The 18,799-nt window shown below is 38.6% G+C and overlaps 1 protein-coding gene across 1 annotated transcript in view; it reads left to right on the forward strand.

Annotated features, from left to right (window-relative positions):
* cacna2d2a (calcium channel, voltage-dependent, alpha 2/delta subunit 2a) overlaps positions 1-18,799 on the forward strand; it is a 215,613-nt gene that overhangs the window by 115,146 nt on the left and 81,668 nt on the right. Inside the window, exon 5 of the mRNA XM_055160452.1 lies at positions 11,384-11,428. Within this exon, the coding sequence (XP_055016427.1) occupies positions 11,384-11,428 (45 nt within the window). The remainder of the gene's footprint in view (positions 1-11,383; positions 11,429-18,799) is intronic.

Genomic DNA, 18,799 nt, shown 5'->3' on the forward strand with positions numbered 1-18,799 from the left:
CAAATCACTTTGGGAATTGTCGATCTCTGTGTATTGCCTCGGTGTGTTTATCTTATTTGTCTTTATTTGGCATTATAGCCCCTCTTCCTGCTTCTGCCGCGATGATCAGATTGGAGCATTGTTTGGGAGGTGTTGGCATGCGTGTGTCATGGTGGATAGGGTCTTTATCTGCCACTGTGTCCATGCAACGCGCTGATGCTATCGGACCTGGAACCTGCCCCTCAATGGAGCCCTGTCAGCCAACAATGGGGCGCTGCATTACCCAGAGTGCAGTGGGACAAAGCCATGTGCCCTTATCACGGGACAGGAATATTCAGGCTGGTTTAACTGCCTGGAGTGAAGGGAGGTGTCAGCCAATGAAAGAAACAGACAGCACAGCAAAGATGGAACAGAGAATCACCAACATGTTTACAAGCAGAGATTTAAAGCATGGACTGCTACTGTAGAACCTACCCCAGTCCTCATCACAGGAATCATTACTGAATTTTTTTTGTTTTAAAGGTACTGCGATGTACTGCGGTGTACTTTTCTGCTGGAAGGTCCGCCACCTGATGTCTCCATGGAGATGTTATTACTTTGTCTAGAACAGGGGTTGGCAAACTTTTTGGCTCATGGGCCACATAGGTCCTAAAATTTGCCTGAAGGGCCGGACAGAACACAGGACATGACATGTTAAGAGCTCAGCTACATTACATTCGTATTTACGCTTATGTAGGAAGCGCACTACAACACTGCCGCATAAGATCCAGAACAGACAAACATTGACAGATCTACTCTATTGCATACCATAGGCAAAGGTGAATTGTGAGCATGTAGGTTTCAATGAGAAACACAACCCTAGACACAAAATCACATTCCATACAACAACACTCTTAAGACATTTCATGCATTCTGACTTATAACACAACATCTATAGAGTTCTTGTCATTGATTTTTACCAATTTAAAATGGAAGCAGTGCAAGGTTATATCTTGAACACCACTACTTCACTCATGGTCCGAATAACTCCTGTAAGAACACTTTCTCATAAAGCATTGCGGCCAAAATAATACGCCACACCTCAATGTATATATATATATATATATATAGTGCGCCATCTACTGGGAAACGCCAGAAATGCATGAAAAATAAAACATCAACAAGGTTTATTATTGTAATTTATTCCAGTTCGGCGGGCCGGATTAAAAGATTTAAAGGGCCGCATACGGCTCCCAGGCCATAGTTTTGCCCACCCCTGGTCTAGAATGTTCCACAGTATAGACTAAACCTACCTATCACAAGGGAGACAAGCAGGTTCAGTTCTGTGGTGCGTCACTCATATTCACAGAACGAATGATCACATTTTTGGGCAATAGAAACACCAAACATAATGCTAGATGAAAATGCTTAGTCATACCCTGGAACATTCCAGGTAAATAATCTCCACAGAGATAAGCAGGTAGCAGACTGATCAGTTTGTAAAATTGTAATTTGTAATTTTTCATCACAATTTTAACTTCAGTATTTAAATGTTGTCTTGTTTAGGTCTTGAGAGTCATGGTTTTTGGGGTCAACTTTCCCCTATACATTTCACTTTGGTGTGTAGATTTTAGTATCCATCCCTTTTTCTTTCGCTTATCCGGGGCTGGGTCATGGGGGCAGTAGTCTAAGCAGGGACTCCCAGATTTCCTTACCCCAGACACTTCCTCCAGCTCCTCTGGGGAGACCGCACCCTATCTGTAAGGGAGCACCCAGCCACCCTGCAGAGGAAACTAATTTTGGCCGCTTGTATCCTCAATCTTGTCCTTTCAGTCATTACCCAAAGCTCATGACCATACGTGAGGGTAGGAACATAGATTGAGCGGTAAATCAAGAGCTTGGCCTTTCGGCTCAGCTCCCTCTTCACCAAAACGATCTCATACAGCAACCGCATCACTGCAGACGCTGCTCCGATCCACCTGTCAATCTCACGCTCCAAAGATTTTAGTATATGATTTAATGTTTATCTCAGATTATTCTACTGTGGTAAATTAATTCTAAATATTAAGGAATCAACACTCACTGTCTATGTCTAAAGATCTGGTGATTTTTCTGGAAATTTAATTAAATAATATGTAATTTCAGTAAAATTCTGATACCTTTACAACACTATATGATTCTCCATGCATATCTGCTCTCCGTCTGGTGGTCGGTTGCCAGACTTCACAGTTTATTTTTGCAACTGTAGTCGCATATGTGTAAGCTATCACATACATAACACATAAGATAACCCTCTCATTTTACTCTGACACTGTTGTAAAATAGAAAATAATATCTTGATGCAGTCTGCCGCTCGTTCCCATGATGGTTAAATTATGTAGTGTTGTGTTATCAGAAAAGTTACATAGGGCAGCTTTAAGATACATTTACAACTGTATAAGCTTGTAGTTCTTTTAGTTATTGCCCTGCTTTGAAGTAAATTGTGCAGTCTTGGTGTTTGAGCGTAGCTGGCCGCACACTGATGAGTTGTGCACATAGAAGGCCCCATTCACTTTGCTGAATGTGCTTTGTGTATTCAGCCTCTAATCTGGGTCCACATTTGTTTATTGGCACACACTCACATCTGCTGGACTCTGCCGGACTAGAGCTCCCTCAGCATTTAAAAAGCCCACAGGAGAAGCAGCGTGTGCCAGGGAGAGAGAGACAGACCCGGGCCTTGTTAAGAACCACACCCTCCAGTTTCACTAGCTCTGCTCTTCCAGGCCAATAGTTTCATTTGCAGTTAGCAGATGAGTGTTTATGGAGTTGGCATTATAAATGATGATTAAATGATGAACGGGAAACAACAGACATATTTTCATGACTAGAGACTTTTCACTTGCTTAGATTGGTGTGGGTTAGAAATGGCTTGCTTACAGTTTGACTTGAATTCAGATGGCTTCTAATGTGCTTGAAGCTATAATGTCAAGATCAACATAAATCACATTTGAATACAATTTAAAATCATCCCAAATTTGTGGATTGGTGGATTTTTTATTTTTTTTTACTCTTGGTTTTGGACAGAAAGCAATTAGTTACAATTAGTGTGTGTTTTGTGAAATTAATAGATAGTCAATTTGTTTATATTATGATCTGCTTCTTGAAATATGTTTTAATTTTAGAAAAGCATTTGAAAGATGGAAGCAAAATTCACTCTTTGAGGGGGAAGCAGCATGACTTTGAACAAATTTGGACAGCCTTCTTGAACATTTTGGCGAGATTGGAGATCAGGGTTTAGAGAGAGGAGTGGGCGTGGGAGGATTTTATTTTTTGTTTAACTTTTGTTCTTGTTTTGTAAGTTAAAATCAATTCATAAAATGGAAATGGAAGCAAAAATAATAATTATTTCAAGATTTATAATACAATTTTCAATGTGATGTCAATGTAGTGCAATGTAACGTAGAAGAACTAGAATTAGTCTAATGTTAGTGATTAGAAAAGGCCCTACAAACACTGTTAAACACTTGAATTAAACTGACGGATATATGTGCCCATCAGACCCACTGTTCTTGGTGTCAGCCAGAGCAGCTCACTGGATCAAAGTGTACAAGGCTATCAGATGTGTTCACTATCATGTCCTGACAGATTAATCCTCTAATTTCACAAGCTCACCTTTACTCTTACTGTCTCTGAGTGAAACCAAGAATAAAACACCTCTGTATCTGATTGAGCTTTGGTGTTTTTAGTGCTGGAAAATACAGATTTAGTAATTGCCCTGGAGATGGATACATTTAATGCTGTAGTGTGAAAGCAATGATATCTCCATGGAGACAAGCAGGTGGTAGACTCTCTGCTAAGATGTTTCTGTCTCCAAGTTTCCATACATAAATCTTTTAAATATTATTCTGAAATGTTTTGTTATAAATTAAATATGGTATGATTATAAATGCACAAATACTTTTAAACAGATATAAAACAGTTCTCATTTTTATAACATACTATTTTTTCACCTGCTCACTGGCTATCCAAATGTGTGTAGTACCAATGAAAGCAGTAGTAGCAGCATATTAGACAAAATAAACACAATTACAAAACTATAAATTATGCAGATACAGTTTCCTAGAAATATTTACAGAAATTTCATATGACTAGGAATGCACCGATACCAATACTGGTATCATATATCAGTGCAGATACTGGAAAATTGATATCCTGTTTGGGTCTTGAATTAGATGGAATAAGACTTTAGATTTAGATTTTGGCCAAGAACATCTCATAATGTTTGAAGTTGTTTTCAAAGTTGATTTGTATTCATTTGAAGGATTAATATCACTTGCATAACACAGTTGAATTGCTTGTGTAATAAAAGATGCAATGTTTCAAGAAAATAATTGCCATTTTTCATCCCTACAGTGATATCAGTTAGTATCAGGCATCAGCAGATTTTTAAAGTCAAAGTATCAATATCAGTATCGGAAATGAAAATACTGAATCGGTGCATCCTGATGACCTTACCAAATACTTTTAACATCGGCTAGCCTATATGCAAAGGACAGACTCAGCCTGATTTTTCCAATGCAGCTAAAAAGTCTCCTCTAAGCATCTTGAATCCTCCTGTCTAAACGATGACCTTCTATGTGATACTAAACCGCCACATTCGGACAGATCGTTTGAGACAAGAGCCCAGATTGGACCGGGGCAGATAAGAAAATGGTATATCACCAAAACAAATCCAAAGCCATTTCTCCTCTATTTCAGCTGAGCGCCTGCCGGATGTGGAGTTTGTGTGGATAAACCTTTCGGGCTCATGTCCGCGGGTTAATGAAGAACACTAAATGAAATCCTTTATTGTTTTTGATATAATGTCAGCTTCTATTAGGGAAAGCGAACTGGAAGCAATTGCCAGAGTATTGGGCCACAGAGGAGAAGATGGGGGGAGAGTTTGAAAGATGGCGTGTGGATGTTATTGCGGACCCCAGGGCGAGGCAGAGGCAGCCAGTGTGTTGTGTAATTATAAAATCATTAGCAGGTGTCCACAGAAGATATGGATATGAGCGTAATGTGTCCCCGCCCCATGATGAAGCACGCGTCTAGCACTCAAATGTCAACCTGTCTCCATCGGCCCGCAGAGAGGAGAGACGAAATGAGAATTCAAAAGGTTTAGTCCCGGCGATTGCATGTGGTCATAACGCTGCCACTTCCCATAATGGCGTATTTGTTTAGATGAAATGCTGAATGGATGTTAATGATTTTGTGTTGAAGGTTGACTGCAAACGCCATGCTAATTCTTACATCTAACTATTCAGCTGAGATGGAAAAAGTCATCCGTTTCTATGGCAAGTTTTGGACTCAGATTGCAACTTGTGTTCACACTTTCGTAGATGTTACATTAAAGGTGAGCTATATAACTTTTCTGATGGAGGCCTCCCAATTGATTGTCTCCATGGAGATTCTATAGCTTTTGTAGACGTTTCTCACTCCATAGAGACAAGCAGAAGATACCATCAGACCTGTGGAGAGGAGATACCTGCTAACAGTAAGAATATACTGTGTGGTTTCCAGAATATTTTTAGCTCTTGAGCTCATATAAAACAGACATCATTAAATAAATGCATGTTAGATTAGTATAATGCCATACAGTGGAACATTGCAGGCAAAGCAATAACACTTCCATACTTAGAAATATAACATTTCCAACTATGGATGTGTTATTGTTATATTTGGGACTAAATTGTAACTAATTCGGGAACCAGACCAGGACTAGACCAGGACTAGACCAGGACTAAGACCAGGACTAGACAAGGACTAGACCTGGAATAGACCTGGAATAGACCTGGAATACTGGAATAGACCTGGAATAGACCTGGAATAGACCTAGACTAACCCAAGTGTACATCACAACTAAATTGTAACTAAACTGTGAACCAGACCAGGTCTAGACCAGAACTAGATCAAGACTAGACCAGGACTAAACCTGAACTAGACCAGGACTACACCAGGACTAGACCAGGACTAGACCAGGACTAGACCAGGACTAGACCTGGACTAGACCTGGACTAGACCAGGACTAGACCAGGACTAGACTAAGTGTACATCACAACTAAATTGTAACTAAACCGGCAACCAGACCAGGACTAGACCAGGACTAGACAGACTAGACAGGACTAGACCAGGACTAGACCTGGACTAGACCAGGACTAGACCTGGACTAGACCTGGACTAGACTAGGACTAGACCTGGACTAGACCTGGACTAGACCAGGACTAGACCAAGTGTACATCACAACTAAATTGTAACTAAACTGGGAACCAGACCAGGACTAGACCTGGACTAGACCTGGACTAGACCAAGTGTACATCACAACTAATTTATCCTCAAACCAGTATTTAATCAATTTTAGTTTACAAATTTGACGTTCTTCTTCCTCATTGTGTGCATATTGCCTGTGTGCATTTAACTTTCTCTAGTCATGTTTTCTTGTGCGGTTATTGTGTGAGCATGGAGCCAGCCGAGTCTGTCTGTCTGGCATTGCTTTGCTGATGACAAGCTGGTCCGACCCAACAGCCAATAGACGCGTCCAAAACCTGAGACCTTCCTAGACATGTGATTGGCTGAAGTTATAGAATGCACTGTAAAATAATCTGCCTCATTCATTCTAACCCTTTTTGAGCATTATGTTATTATTAAAGTGATCCTATGTAAGCTTTTGGGTAGAGGGTCCAAAAACTTCTTGTTTCTTTTTGCTGAAATGCTATAAAATGCTGTCTGGAAAAGGAAACAACCTCACCAAGCCAAGTACAATCCGGTGACTGAGACTCCTCCAGATTAGTTACATAGTGTACTTTAAAGCTTTTCCTCATCTTCTTCAACAAATTCCTAGTCCACAGCGTATTGACATTAATACATTACACTGTAAGGCTGTAAGAATGTAGCCTCGAATGTACCCTAGAATGGAACAAAGAAGAGATTTACGAATCCCTAAAAATGGGTGACAAATATTTCCAGTGATCAACAGGTTCCAAAATCCTGTATCTTACGCGATCTAGAGGTGTAAAACAGCCAGTCAGACAGACACATTTTTGGTCGGACATTTTTTGCCTTGGCGACAAAGGAGACAAAGTCACATTGTAATCTGGAGCAGAGAGGCGGTTTCTATAGCAACATCTAACCCAGAAGCCTTTGCTGAAATCTGAAATTGGCAAGAAGGAGGACTGGTACTGAGAATAGAGAGATTGGAAGAAGAGATGAAGATAAGACAGGCCAGTAAGAAGAAACTGCAGGAGGGCGGAGGTACAGATAGCATTTTGGCGAAGGGAGGGGCTAAAAGATGGATTCTATATACAAAGCGATCACCTGACCTTAGCGTTTGTCTCTTGTTGGGGTGTGCAGGTCTACTCAGCATGATAGATTCAATTTACTGATAGCTCTTGGGGGTCGGGGGGAATTTTTCAGGCTATGTGACTGTACACAGAGCACTAAAGCAGTAGGTAGTGTTAGTAGTTGTGATGGTGGCTGGTTTGTGGGTTACCGGGGCGATTAAAGGATAATTGTGGGCCCGTCCTGTATCAGATCTGTGTTTAACCTCGGCTCTGGTCCCGTAGAGACCTGTGAGCGGACGCAGCAGATGGCGTGGTTAGCTCAGGGTTATCACAGGGTCAAAGTGGCGAGTGACTCTCCAATCAGACCTGCTGTCTTGGGCTATGCGAGGTTAGGCAATTTACACAGACATTGTTTTCTTAGTTACGGGTTTCTGTTTTTTTTTTTATGGGTGCCATTTTCAGGACTTTTAACTTTTTAAAAGAATATTTTGTTTGGCATGTTAATTTCTATGGCAACGGCCGCAATATTTTATCATCTGAAATGTGCAGCTTGTAATTCTACAACAATTCTACACATATATAATCACATTTTCCATACAGTAAGTAATAAACATGTGTTGTTTATAACTCTGTGTGATCTTGATTGCAGTCATCAGTGCCTTTTGGTTTTTAATGGTGTATTGTGTTAAAATCAAAGATACAAGAAAGTACATTTGAACAGGTTTCTCTATTGAGGTATCATATATTGGTGAAAGTGGACTTGCTTTTAAGCTATATATAAGCCTGTCACGATAATTACAATATCAGCTCATCTTTCAATATATGAAAGCTAAAGCGTGGGGTTAATATTAATTGTGCATGCATTTTCTTTCCACTACTATATGATCAGATTTGAGCCATAAAAGGTTGAATTAATAACTTCTATGACTCATCTCAGATGCAAACTCAGTACAGAAGTGTTTCATTCTGCTATTTATTTATTGCAGCTCATGTTTTGTTTTTTTTTGTTTTTTTAAACAATATTTTAGATCTTGATTTAGAATAGTTTTGGTGGTTTAAATCTGTTTGTTATTGTATCAGTGGCATAAATTACTTTCAGTATTATTGTTTATCATCTATATTTACTTCAGCAATATGTCGCACTTCAAAATTTGTTATTGTGACAGGCATAGCTATATAGTACTATACAAAATAAGACCACATGTTTATATTAAAGAAATTATCGTTTTGCATTTTCGTCTGTCTTTTATGTTTTTTTTGTTTTGTTTTTTATAACTCTGGTATCCAAAATCAGAACTGTATCAATCCTCTTCCATGTTGACAACACCAGTACTTTGGATGAGTTTATTTACCAGAAGTAGCTCTGAATATGTGGTAATACAGCAGTCATGAAAGTCTTTGAAAGCGAGGGTACGCTATGGCTCCTGATCAATCCTTCTGGCACAGTACACGTAACTGTTGCTCTACCCTCTCTCTCTCTCTCTTCTTCACCTTCATACTTTGTCTCTCTCTCTCTTTCTCTCTTTCTCTCTCTCTTTCTTTCTCTCTCTCTCCATCCATTTCTTCTCTGCAGAGTCACATGCTATTTTTAGCTCCACTGCACCCACCAGCATCATCACCCCATCCCATCTATTACTTTGAATCAGACCCTCCAACCTCCCCATTGCCACTGACCCAGAGTAACCCCTGCCCATCCACTCATCCATGTCATTTTGTAACGCCTCAGCAGGGGAGAGATCATATTCTGGCCACTTTATTAGGTACAGCTATGTTCAGCTAGTTAAGAAACAAAAACCCAAAACAAAAAAGTAGACCCAACTAACACATTTGAATTTAAAAGTAGATTATTTTTTGTGTCACATTCCAAACGTACAAGTGCATGTATTTCTTGTGCTAGTCCCAGACCTAAACAAATAACAAAGGCTGTATCTGCAAAATCCAAATTAATATCAAATGCAAATCACTGTAATATTTTTGTGACAATGCAGATGTGGAAGAGCTAAAAAAAACAAGACTTGGGTATATGATGGCTATAGAAACCACTAAGTGTATCTAATAAAGTGCCTCAAGACTACTCCTGACTAAAACAATGTTGTAACCATGACTGACTATTACTGGAATACACTGTAGGCAAAGTGTGTTCTTATATAAAAATGTATTAAAGTGACTGACTTACTTTATCAGAGTTTGAGTAGTTTTGACAAGATTTTATTGCTTATGTGACAAAGAATATTTCACATGACATTTTATGCTTTTTCCATTGTCAATCTTATTTTTAAATTGTCAAAATAAACTCAAGTCAAGTTAAACACTACTTATTTAAAGTAGCTCAGTTGGTAGAGTGTTCATCTACTGATCCGAACTCTTGACATAAACATCATTGGCTGAGCGGTAATATCCATTGGACCACAGGTTGGCAGTGCAATTCCAGCTCCCACACATGAATGCTGCCGTTGTGTCCTTGGGTAAGACATTTAACCCCCCTCTCCCCCAGTGTCTGTATACACTGGTGTGTGAATGGGTGAGTGACTCCTTAATGTAAAGCGCTTTGAGTGCCTTGAAGGTGGAAAAGCGCTGTATAAAATGTGACCATCTATTTGTTCCAGTGTAGAATAAAAATAAAGCACAATATATTACTAGATATAACATCTTCACAATAGAGACACAATGTGAAACAGTCGTTCCAATGCAGGCCTTTATATCATATTGTATTATAGCCTCCTATGCCCTTAGCCCCTGGTCGGTCAGTGTAGTGCCCTTGAGAGGAGCCTTCACATGGTAATAGCCCGACCCCGCAGATAGCCTCCCCTCCCTCTGTGAGGACAGGACAGCACAGTTCACAGAGGATGCAGCAGGACGCTCTAAAGGCCAATGAACCCAAAGAGAGACATGTGCGGGAGGGCTTTCTGCAGCTGTATGTGGGAGACCAGTGGTTCTCAAACTCTGATATAGTTTTATATTTTTGAGCTGTTGCAGCTGTTTAGTTGTATTTGTATTCAGACTTGGTTGATGCAGAGCCAACTTAGCCCTGCCTTGTTGTTTTGAACCTTCTAGTTCCAGTACAAGTTTAGATTTTTTTTTGGTTCTGTCATAGATTAGTGGACATGTGCAGTCTTGGTTCATTGCTGAGTTAGTCAATTTCAGAGTTAAAAGTACACTTTAATCCAGGTTCTGCTCTGATATGGTTTAGTACTGAAACCCAATAAAAATGTGTTAGTTTTAATAAATTTGGACTTGTGTCTATTTTTTTATGTGCACTGTGTGAATTTTTTTTGCTGGAAGGTCAGCAACCTGCTTGTCTCCATGGAGATTTTATCCCAGTGTCTAAACTAATAAAACTGGCAGGTGACATCAACAAGTTACGGGTCAGATCTGTGGAGAGGTGACCCTACTTACAGAAAGACTGCATGTTTTCTAAGGTATTTTTTGCTATTAACACCTGTAATAGAATAAATAAAAGAAGCATTGTGAAATATGCAAGACAAACCAATAACATCTCCACGGAGCAAGAAGGTAGCTGACCCCTCCTCCACAAAAGTTACATGTGCACCTATAAATAGCAAGAGCAAAACAAAATATTTCATGAAGTTAAGTCTTTGAGAATCCCTGCTTTATGTTTAAAACACAAAGGACACAACACAACAATGACATTAATTTGAATTCTTTCCTTTTTCACTCTGTCCTGTCATCCTTTGCCACCTAGACCCAACACACACGCAGCCAGCCGAGCCTGATAAGCAAGCTTCTGTGAGCGAGTAATATTTTTTTCAGTTTCCTCTTTCTCACTTTGCAAGCCACATTTCTCCATAACATCGTGCCTTATAGTGCCAAAACTCAAATCATTTTCTCCAACAGCCATTTTGAATATGTTACTACAGTCTTGTAAAAACATGTTCTGTGCTGCTCATACCACATTGCATTGGTCAGACTGGTTACCTACTCGCCCCCTCGTGAGTCCCATTCACCATCACACTACTACTTCTTGTGTATGTGATGTTGATTATATTCTGTGATAGAATATAACTGCGGCTCTCTCCAGCTCACTAGGAGTCGGGGTTGATAGGTAAATGCGGTTTTTGCTCTCATCACTTTTCTGTCTTCTTTTTCCACTTTTCTTTTCCTCACAGGAGAATGCCATTTCATACTACGATTCCAAAGCGGATTCAGACTATGTGAGTACAGTAAATACAGAAATTGCCTGAGCCCTATATGACCCTATCTGTCCCGATATGCCTGCTATGAAATACCCCCGAAAACCTGCAACCTACAACCACCCCGGCACCACCCTAACCTGCTACCTCACCCCTTTGCGTCCTCTGCTGGTTGACTCGATATCACTGCTCCTGCCTCCCCCGCACCTGTCGTCCTGGGGCAGTCTATGTGCATTAGTGAGTGGATATCCAGAGGAACGGTGAGTTACTCTGACAGGGCAGGTGCATGTGACAGTAATTTGGGCTGTCCTCCCCCGTCCTGGTTCAAATCCTGATCCTGTTTCCGGATGTTCCCTCCACCCACTCCACCCACACCCCCCTATCCTGAGTCTCTGTGGTCCTAACAGCTACAGGCATGGTGACAAGTGGTGTATCCCAGTTCAACAAAACAACTGACAATAAGTCTGGAAAAGGTGTGGAGAGGTCTCTTTTCAAAGATGCATGTTGTAATGTTTTGGAAGGTTTTCAACTGCAAAACTTTATTCATTATAGAAATGTATGTATGTGTTATTAACCTGAACTTTTTTAGTAACAGTGATGTTTACTTTATCTGCTGTTTGTTTGTGTATCTCTTACAAGACACAAACACTACTGTCTAGGGTTCTTGAAGTTGTGGAGCAGCTTTACTTTGTGACTTTAACCTTTGGAGCAAGGCATGTCATTAAAATAAGTATTACAGTTTCTCTGCCTGCAATTTTCAAGCAATGGATAACACTTTCCTTTGACATTTAGGTCAGAATAATACAAATATATGTGTTTAACTATATAACAATGCTTCCTTATATTTCTAAGTGCCTATCTTGACACTTTATGTTACAAAGGTTAAAACAGGCACAAAATAACAAATAGTGCACAAATTATATACAATTAAGTGTGAGTTATGATTAAAAAAAAAAAAAAAAATCTTTGGTGAAATTTTTGCCACAGCAATTTGCAAAACCAGCATGTACAGCATGGACTAAGTATGCTCAAAAGTAGTTCCATTAAAATATGAATAGGGATACTAAACAAAGGAAAAAATACAATAAAAAATGTACTTCTCAGCTTGGACCCATGGGCTTTCTGTGCAGAGTTTGCATGTTCTCCTCGTGTCTGTTTATTTCTGCTCAGTCTAGTTTCTGCACAATAGGCAAGTCCAAAATAACTAGGCAAACTCAAGACCTTGAGATGAATGAATACCCCCCATGAGAGACAAATAAAGCACCTTAAAGGTACACTGCGCCATATTTCCAGTGGATAGTAGATACACAACAATAGAAACACACATAATGAATAAATGCTAGATGTATATGTTTAATGTAATACCATAGAATATTCTAGGTAAAGCAAAGAACATCGCCATGGAGACAAGTAGGTAGTTAACACTCCACCAGAAAAGTTCCGCAGTGCACCTTTAAGTTTAAACTCATTATGTACAGTGACTATGGATACGCACAACAATAAATACATGTAAAACATCACTTGCTATATTACATCATCATTAGTTGCAGAATCTATAGTTGAAAAATACAATTTACATGATTTTGCAAGCTCTGTTTAGTCTCAGTTGTATCCATAGTTGCCCCTAAAATAAAAACCCCAAGTCTTGTGTAAGGACAGCTCCCATACTCCGCACTGTGACGGATTAAGTCTGGAGGAGTATAGCAGGCTGGGCCAGATCACCACTGCACAGAGCCTAAGAAAAACAATGGAGCCCAATGAGATAGAGATGGGAAGAGAGTGTGTACGGGAAGCTGGAGGAGCCATAAATCATGCTGTGATTTTCTCTTTGTGAACGCCGCGGCTGTGATTAATGGCACAGCGCTTTAGGCCCCGTCACCACATCTAATTGGGGAACATCGGTCATCATTAACATGGGACAGTGAGGCTGGGACAGTCGTACCTCTAACCCCCCCTCAGCGACCCCCAGCTCTCCAAAAGACAGCAGCAGGGGTCACCCAGAGGTCAAGCTCCTGTCTGAAATAATAACCATATAACTGCTAAATGAACAACCAACTCATGAGACAATTCATTTAAATTAACATCTTTAATTTTGACTATTTACAGTCAACATCTTATAATTACGTGTATACAGTGATTATCATATGGTATTGGTGTAGGTTTTCAGTCAGATGCCCTTCCAGTGAACCTTTTTACCGTAGATTTGGAGTATATATAGTGCCAACACCTTTTCATTAGTAACATTACCCCTTATGCAAAATGATATGTCAGTTTTGGGCCTCTTTCATAGATGTTCTTAGCGTCACACTAGCCATGATAAAATGTATTTATATTCTAATGGACATTATACTGTTAAATAATATGCAGATTAATTAAAGGTCCTATATTATGCCAAATTGACTTTTGTGAGCTTTAGGTCACGTTATAATGCTGTTACCTAATCAAAAACATTCCTGGAGTTGTATTTTGTTTCATGTTTGAGTAATCCTTTATCATTAGTCACTGTACATCTCCCAAGATCGAAATGCTCTGTTCCACTTTGTGATGTCATTTAGTGATAGTTTTCAAGTTAACAGCTATCTTTTACCTCAAACTCAGTAGATTTCTGGGGCTGAAAGGATTCTAGTGAAGATCTTAGCCCCAATATGAAAAATGTTTGTAAAAAATAACAAAATTGGAGTGCTACACTGGATCAAAGAAACTTACGCATAACAGGTGCTCATCATACCGGAGGGCTAGATCCACGTAAAATAGAAAAATGATGGCAGAGGCACTCTGATTTGCGGTGAATTTATTAAAAGTCACGCCAACGTGTTTCGACTACTTGGTCTTGATGAAGACCAAGTAGTCGCCACTCAGAGTGCCTCAGTCATAATTTTTCCATTTTATGAAAAATGTTAGTGTTTAACGTGTGTGAAACAAAACACGGCTTCAGGTATGTTTGTGATGATGAAACAACATTATAACAAAGATCAGAAAATAGTGTAATATGAGCCGTATAATGTTGTGACATATTAATTTTATAGGTAAACAAAAAATCCCCTATTACTTATAATTTTTTCAAAAAGTGCAATGAAAACTCTTTGAAAACTTTGAATTCAATTGTTCAAAACGTAGCTATTTGCTTGGCACATTTGGTTTCATAAGAGTTCAAATTCCAACATTATATTCTGCACTTGCCTTTGTGGGCTGCTGGATTGTCTGCAAATTCGACATTATCACTCTCTCTGGGTTGAGTATTTTTATTCCCCACACACAAAAGGTCACCCTATCCACACCATGTCCCCCATAAAAGATTGTAATATACGCCTGAAGAGAAAGCTTTGTGGAATGAAACGCAAATATTCATTGGTCTGCATGATCTGACTCTTTTATCGGACTGCTCGAGAAATCCTGCCACTCAAATCACTGTTAGTTTAGTTTGAAGTGAGGGATGAAAAGCTTAAGAGAGACATAATAAATCAAAACGCAATGGCTTTTTGTTCATTTAAAAGGCTGCCTCCTGTTGTGTGGCTTTTGTAATGTCGGGTAATGTAATACGCTACTTACAGCCGCAAAAAGGGGACAAGCTAGTTTGCAAAATGTATCAGTACCAAGTCTACATAAATGGAAATGGATAGAGACTTATATCATGCTATGAAAACTATAGGAGTGTAGACGACTAAAGAAATTCTTGTCCATTAGTTGACCAAAAAGGGGCCATGGCAAAAGCTCTCAAAACCGCACACACAAAACAACAAGTGCACAGGAGTTCATGCAAAAACAGCAATGCAGAAATGTACTAGGAACCAATGTATGTTTATAAGGACAGATTTAACTCAAACCCAAAAGGAAGAGTGTGTGTGTTTTCAAATACAATCTTAAACTATATTCAAATGTTCTAATATCATGTTTATTATAACATTATGCAATATTGCCATTGCAGAGCACGTACTTAAAGATGCATTGTGTAACTTTTATGGTGTAGGGTCCGTCACCTGCTTGTTTCTATGAATGTGTCATTGCTTTGTCTGGAATGTTCCACAGTATGACATTAAACAGCTCTAGCTTACATTTATTCAATTACAGGTGGTTTTATAGCTCAAAAACACGTAGAAAAACAGGCATTCGGATGGTGAACGTGGTCGCCTCTCCACAGATCTTACTTGTAACTTGGTCTGTTGTCGTCTCTATGAATATAGAAAGGTTTAATACCCATACTGTGAAACATTCCAGACAAAGCAATAACATTTCTATAAAGAAAAGCATTTGACTGACCCTTCACCACAAAAGTTACACAATGCACTTTTAAAGGGACAATTTGGAATTTTGGACATAGGGCCTCATTTCCTAATGAGCCAGAGTGTTGGAGATGTGTGGAGACACTTTTTAAATAATTCCATCCAGTCCTTGTATTTGCAGAGGTCGCTGGTGCTAGGCTAGTGCATGTCAATGGCCATAGTTAGCCTGCCACTAAAAACACTCTTACCCACTCCACTAAACACCCGAAGCAAATCTATTATTATGCCAGACTGTCGATGTGAATGTCTGTGTGGATAGAATAATATTTGAAATAAAACTAACCTTGCATCGCATGAATCATCGCATGTTGAGGGACTATTTTCTCATAAATCAGTCCGCTGCTGCCAAGCTTTCTATCAGGAAGTACAACTCACACATAAATCCTTCAAATGCAAGGTTGATTTTACTTCTAAAATTATTCTATCCACACAAACATTTACATTGACAGCCTTGTGTTATATTTCTTTTGCCTCGGGTGCTTTGTGGAGTGCGTAAGACTGTTTTTAGTGGCAGGCTAACTATGCTCATTGACATGTGCTAGCCTAGCACCAGTGACCCTTGCAAATACAAGGACTGGTTGGACTATTGAAAAAAATCTCTCCACACATCTCCAACACTCTGGCTCAGTAGGAAATGAGGTCCTATGTCCAAAATTCTGAACTGTCCCTTTAATGGCCTTTTTAGTTTATAAATACATTTAAGGTGTACATTAGTAGCCTATTAGCAGTGTTGGGATGAATATAATGTGTATTTACAGATTACTGAATACCTGTATTAGAAGTACTGTATTATGAAAACTTAAAATACTTTCATTTTGAGTTGTATAATATTATAGCAGGGTATAAAAGTGACATGATAAAAGAGTAAAAAGAGTAAAAGAGCTTTGTTTGTTCCATTGCCTGCCTAGCTTCAAATCACTGTTTTGAGAAGGAAAAATTACACATGCGGTATGTGTAATTTTCCTTTTTCTGTCTAATGCCACACAGTTTGAAACCTAAATTACATGATTAAGTACCACAATGTATTGTTTTGATTTGAGAAAATTAACTTTATTTATTTATTAAAACCACCAAATGAAAGAGTCACTGGAAAACAGTAACTCAAATTTAGTATTCTGAAAATGAATATGTATGTAGTTAGTTACTTCCCAACACTGCCTATTAGTATTAGTATCTGGAATATTAGTAATAGTTTTAGTGGCAATGGTAGAAGAAAGTAGAGTTGATTTTATTATGTGTATTTTGTATTATTTAAAGAGTCAATGCTTTTTTTCTGATCTATGTTATAATGTTGTTTCCTCTTAACAAGCATACAAGGAGGTTTTATTCTCACATTTGTAACATAAAATCTGCATATTCTTCTGTCAAATATAAAACACTCTGTTCCACCTTGTGATGTCATGTAGTAATACAGGAAGTGCTCTGGAACAGAACAGGGCATTTTCATCTTTGGAGATGTAGATAGACTAATAATAAAGCATTACTCAAACATGTGTGAATGAAACAAAACACAACTCTGGCTACGTTTTTGAAGAGGTAACAACATTATCATATGACTTAAAGCTCACAAGATTCAATTTAGTGTATTATAGGACCTTTAAATCATTACAACTCATGGCATAGTAAACAGATAATGCAGTGAAGTAAAGAAGACACCTTTATATATTTTCCCCTGTTCTTTTTGTACCATGCCCACATACATCTACTAGTATATGGGGTCACAAGCTGCATGTTATAGCTTAACCCGGAGCTGCAGTAGGGGGCCTGGTGGCTATGAAATGTCATTCCTGGCCTCTTCAACCTATAATTAAACCTTTGGAAGTGGAGATAAAATGAACAAATTGGGTAATGAATCGGGCTGAACAGGTGGTGTATGGTGCCACAAAATGCACCAATCAGTCTTCCCTGTGAGATTTATTCAGCTTCTAATTAGACCCTGCCTTCGTTAATTATGATTAGGCTCTTCTCAGGGAAAAAAAAAATGCTCTGACATTGACAGAATTAGTGATAAACAAACAGCTCAAGCTCACACTTACCTCTGTGTCAAAGAGCTAACCCAGTCAGGGATTAAGCTAATGGAGAGTCAATACGAGCGTTAACGTTCTGCAGAAGAAATGGACAAATTTAGAGTTGGATTGAGTTACCAAGGTTTCCTTGTCTACAGAGAATTGTATAACCATGTGGTTCAAATACTAATGGGTTTACATCTGCAAGTCTGGCAGTTTATTTAAAGTTAGGCAAGGAACAATATCTGATTAGAATTAGCAAAAATGTCTTCACTGATCTGCTTCCAATACTCAAAATATGCAAGATTTTAGTAAAGGCAAACAAAAAGATCTTAAAATTGTGTTCTGATACATCAAATGAAATACAAATGTTATATATTAAGTCAGCTTTAAAGAAGATTTCCATAATATGATTTTTTATAACCAAATTCTTAAAACTATTATAACAAATCAAATATATTTAGTAGGGCTGGGAATCACACGGTCCCTCACGATTCAATACGATACGCGATACGTGGGTCACGATACAATATTATCCCGTACTCTGTGATATATTGTAAATACATTTTAGCAAAAATATTTCTTTGTTAAATGACTACTTGTGCAAAGTTAATATGAAATCTATCTATTTTATCATCAAAACAATGAATGTGTCAAGTGTATTGCATTAACAAGTTTTCTTTCACTAAATAAGCAACAAAAATGTTATGCAGTCACAAAAATGCTAATAGACCAACAAATACTCTTGGCGATTTATCGATACAACAGCCCATGATAACAATACTGTATCACCAAATTTAACATCATGATATACTGACACATAGATATTTTTGTACAGCTCTAATATTCAGTTTGACTTTACACATTACTAAGTACTAAGTAACCCAAGACACTGGAGATGTACACATGATACTCGAAGTCATATCTTACATTGACTTCGAGTATGTTCATCCACATCCCAGTGTTGCAAGCTTGTAATTACATTCTAATAGACAATTAAAGTTGGCCCATCAATCAATTTCTGCTGTGGACATTGGACTTTGAATTAATTTTGTCCAAAACAAACATTTTTTAATATGTCACATCCAATTAGCCCATGCTGTTTT

This window comes from Boleophthalmus pectinirostris, unplaced genomic scaffold (assembly GCF_026225935.1).
Source record: "Boleophthalmus pectinirostris isolate CB_2022bp ecotype Guang Dong unplaced genomic scaffold, ASM2622593v1 HiC_scaffold_3, whole genome shotgun sequence".
Classification (NCBI taxonomy): Eukaryota; Metazoa; Chordata; class Actinopteri; order Gobiiformes; family Gobiidae; genus Boleophthalmus; species Boleophthalmus pectinirostris.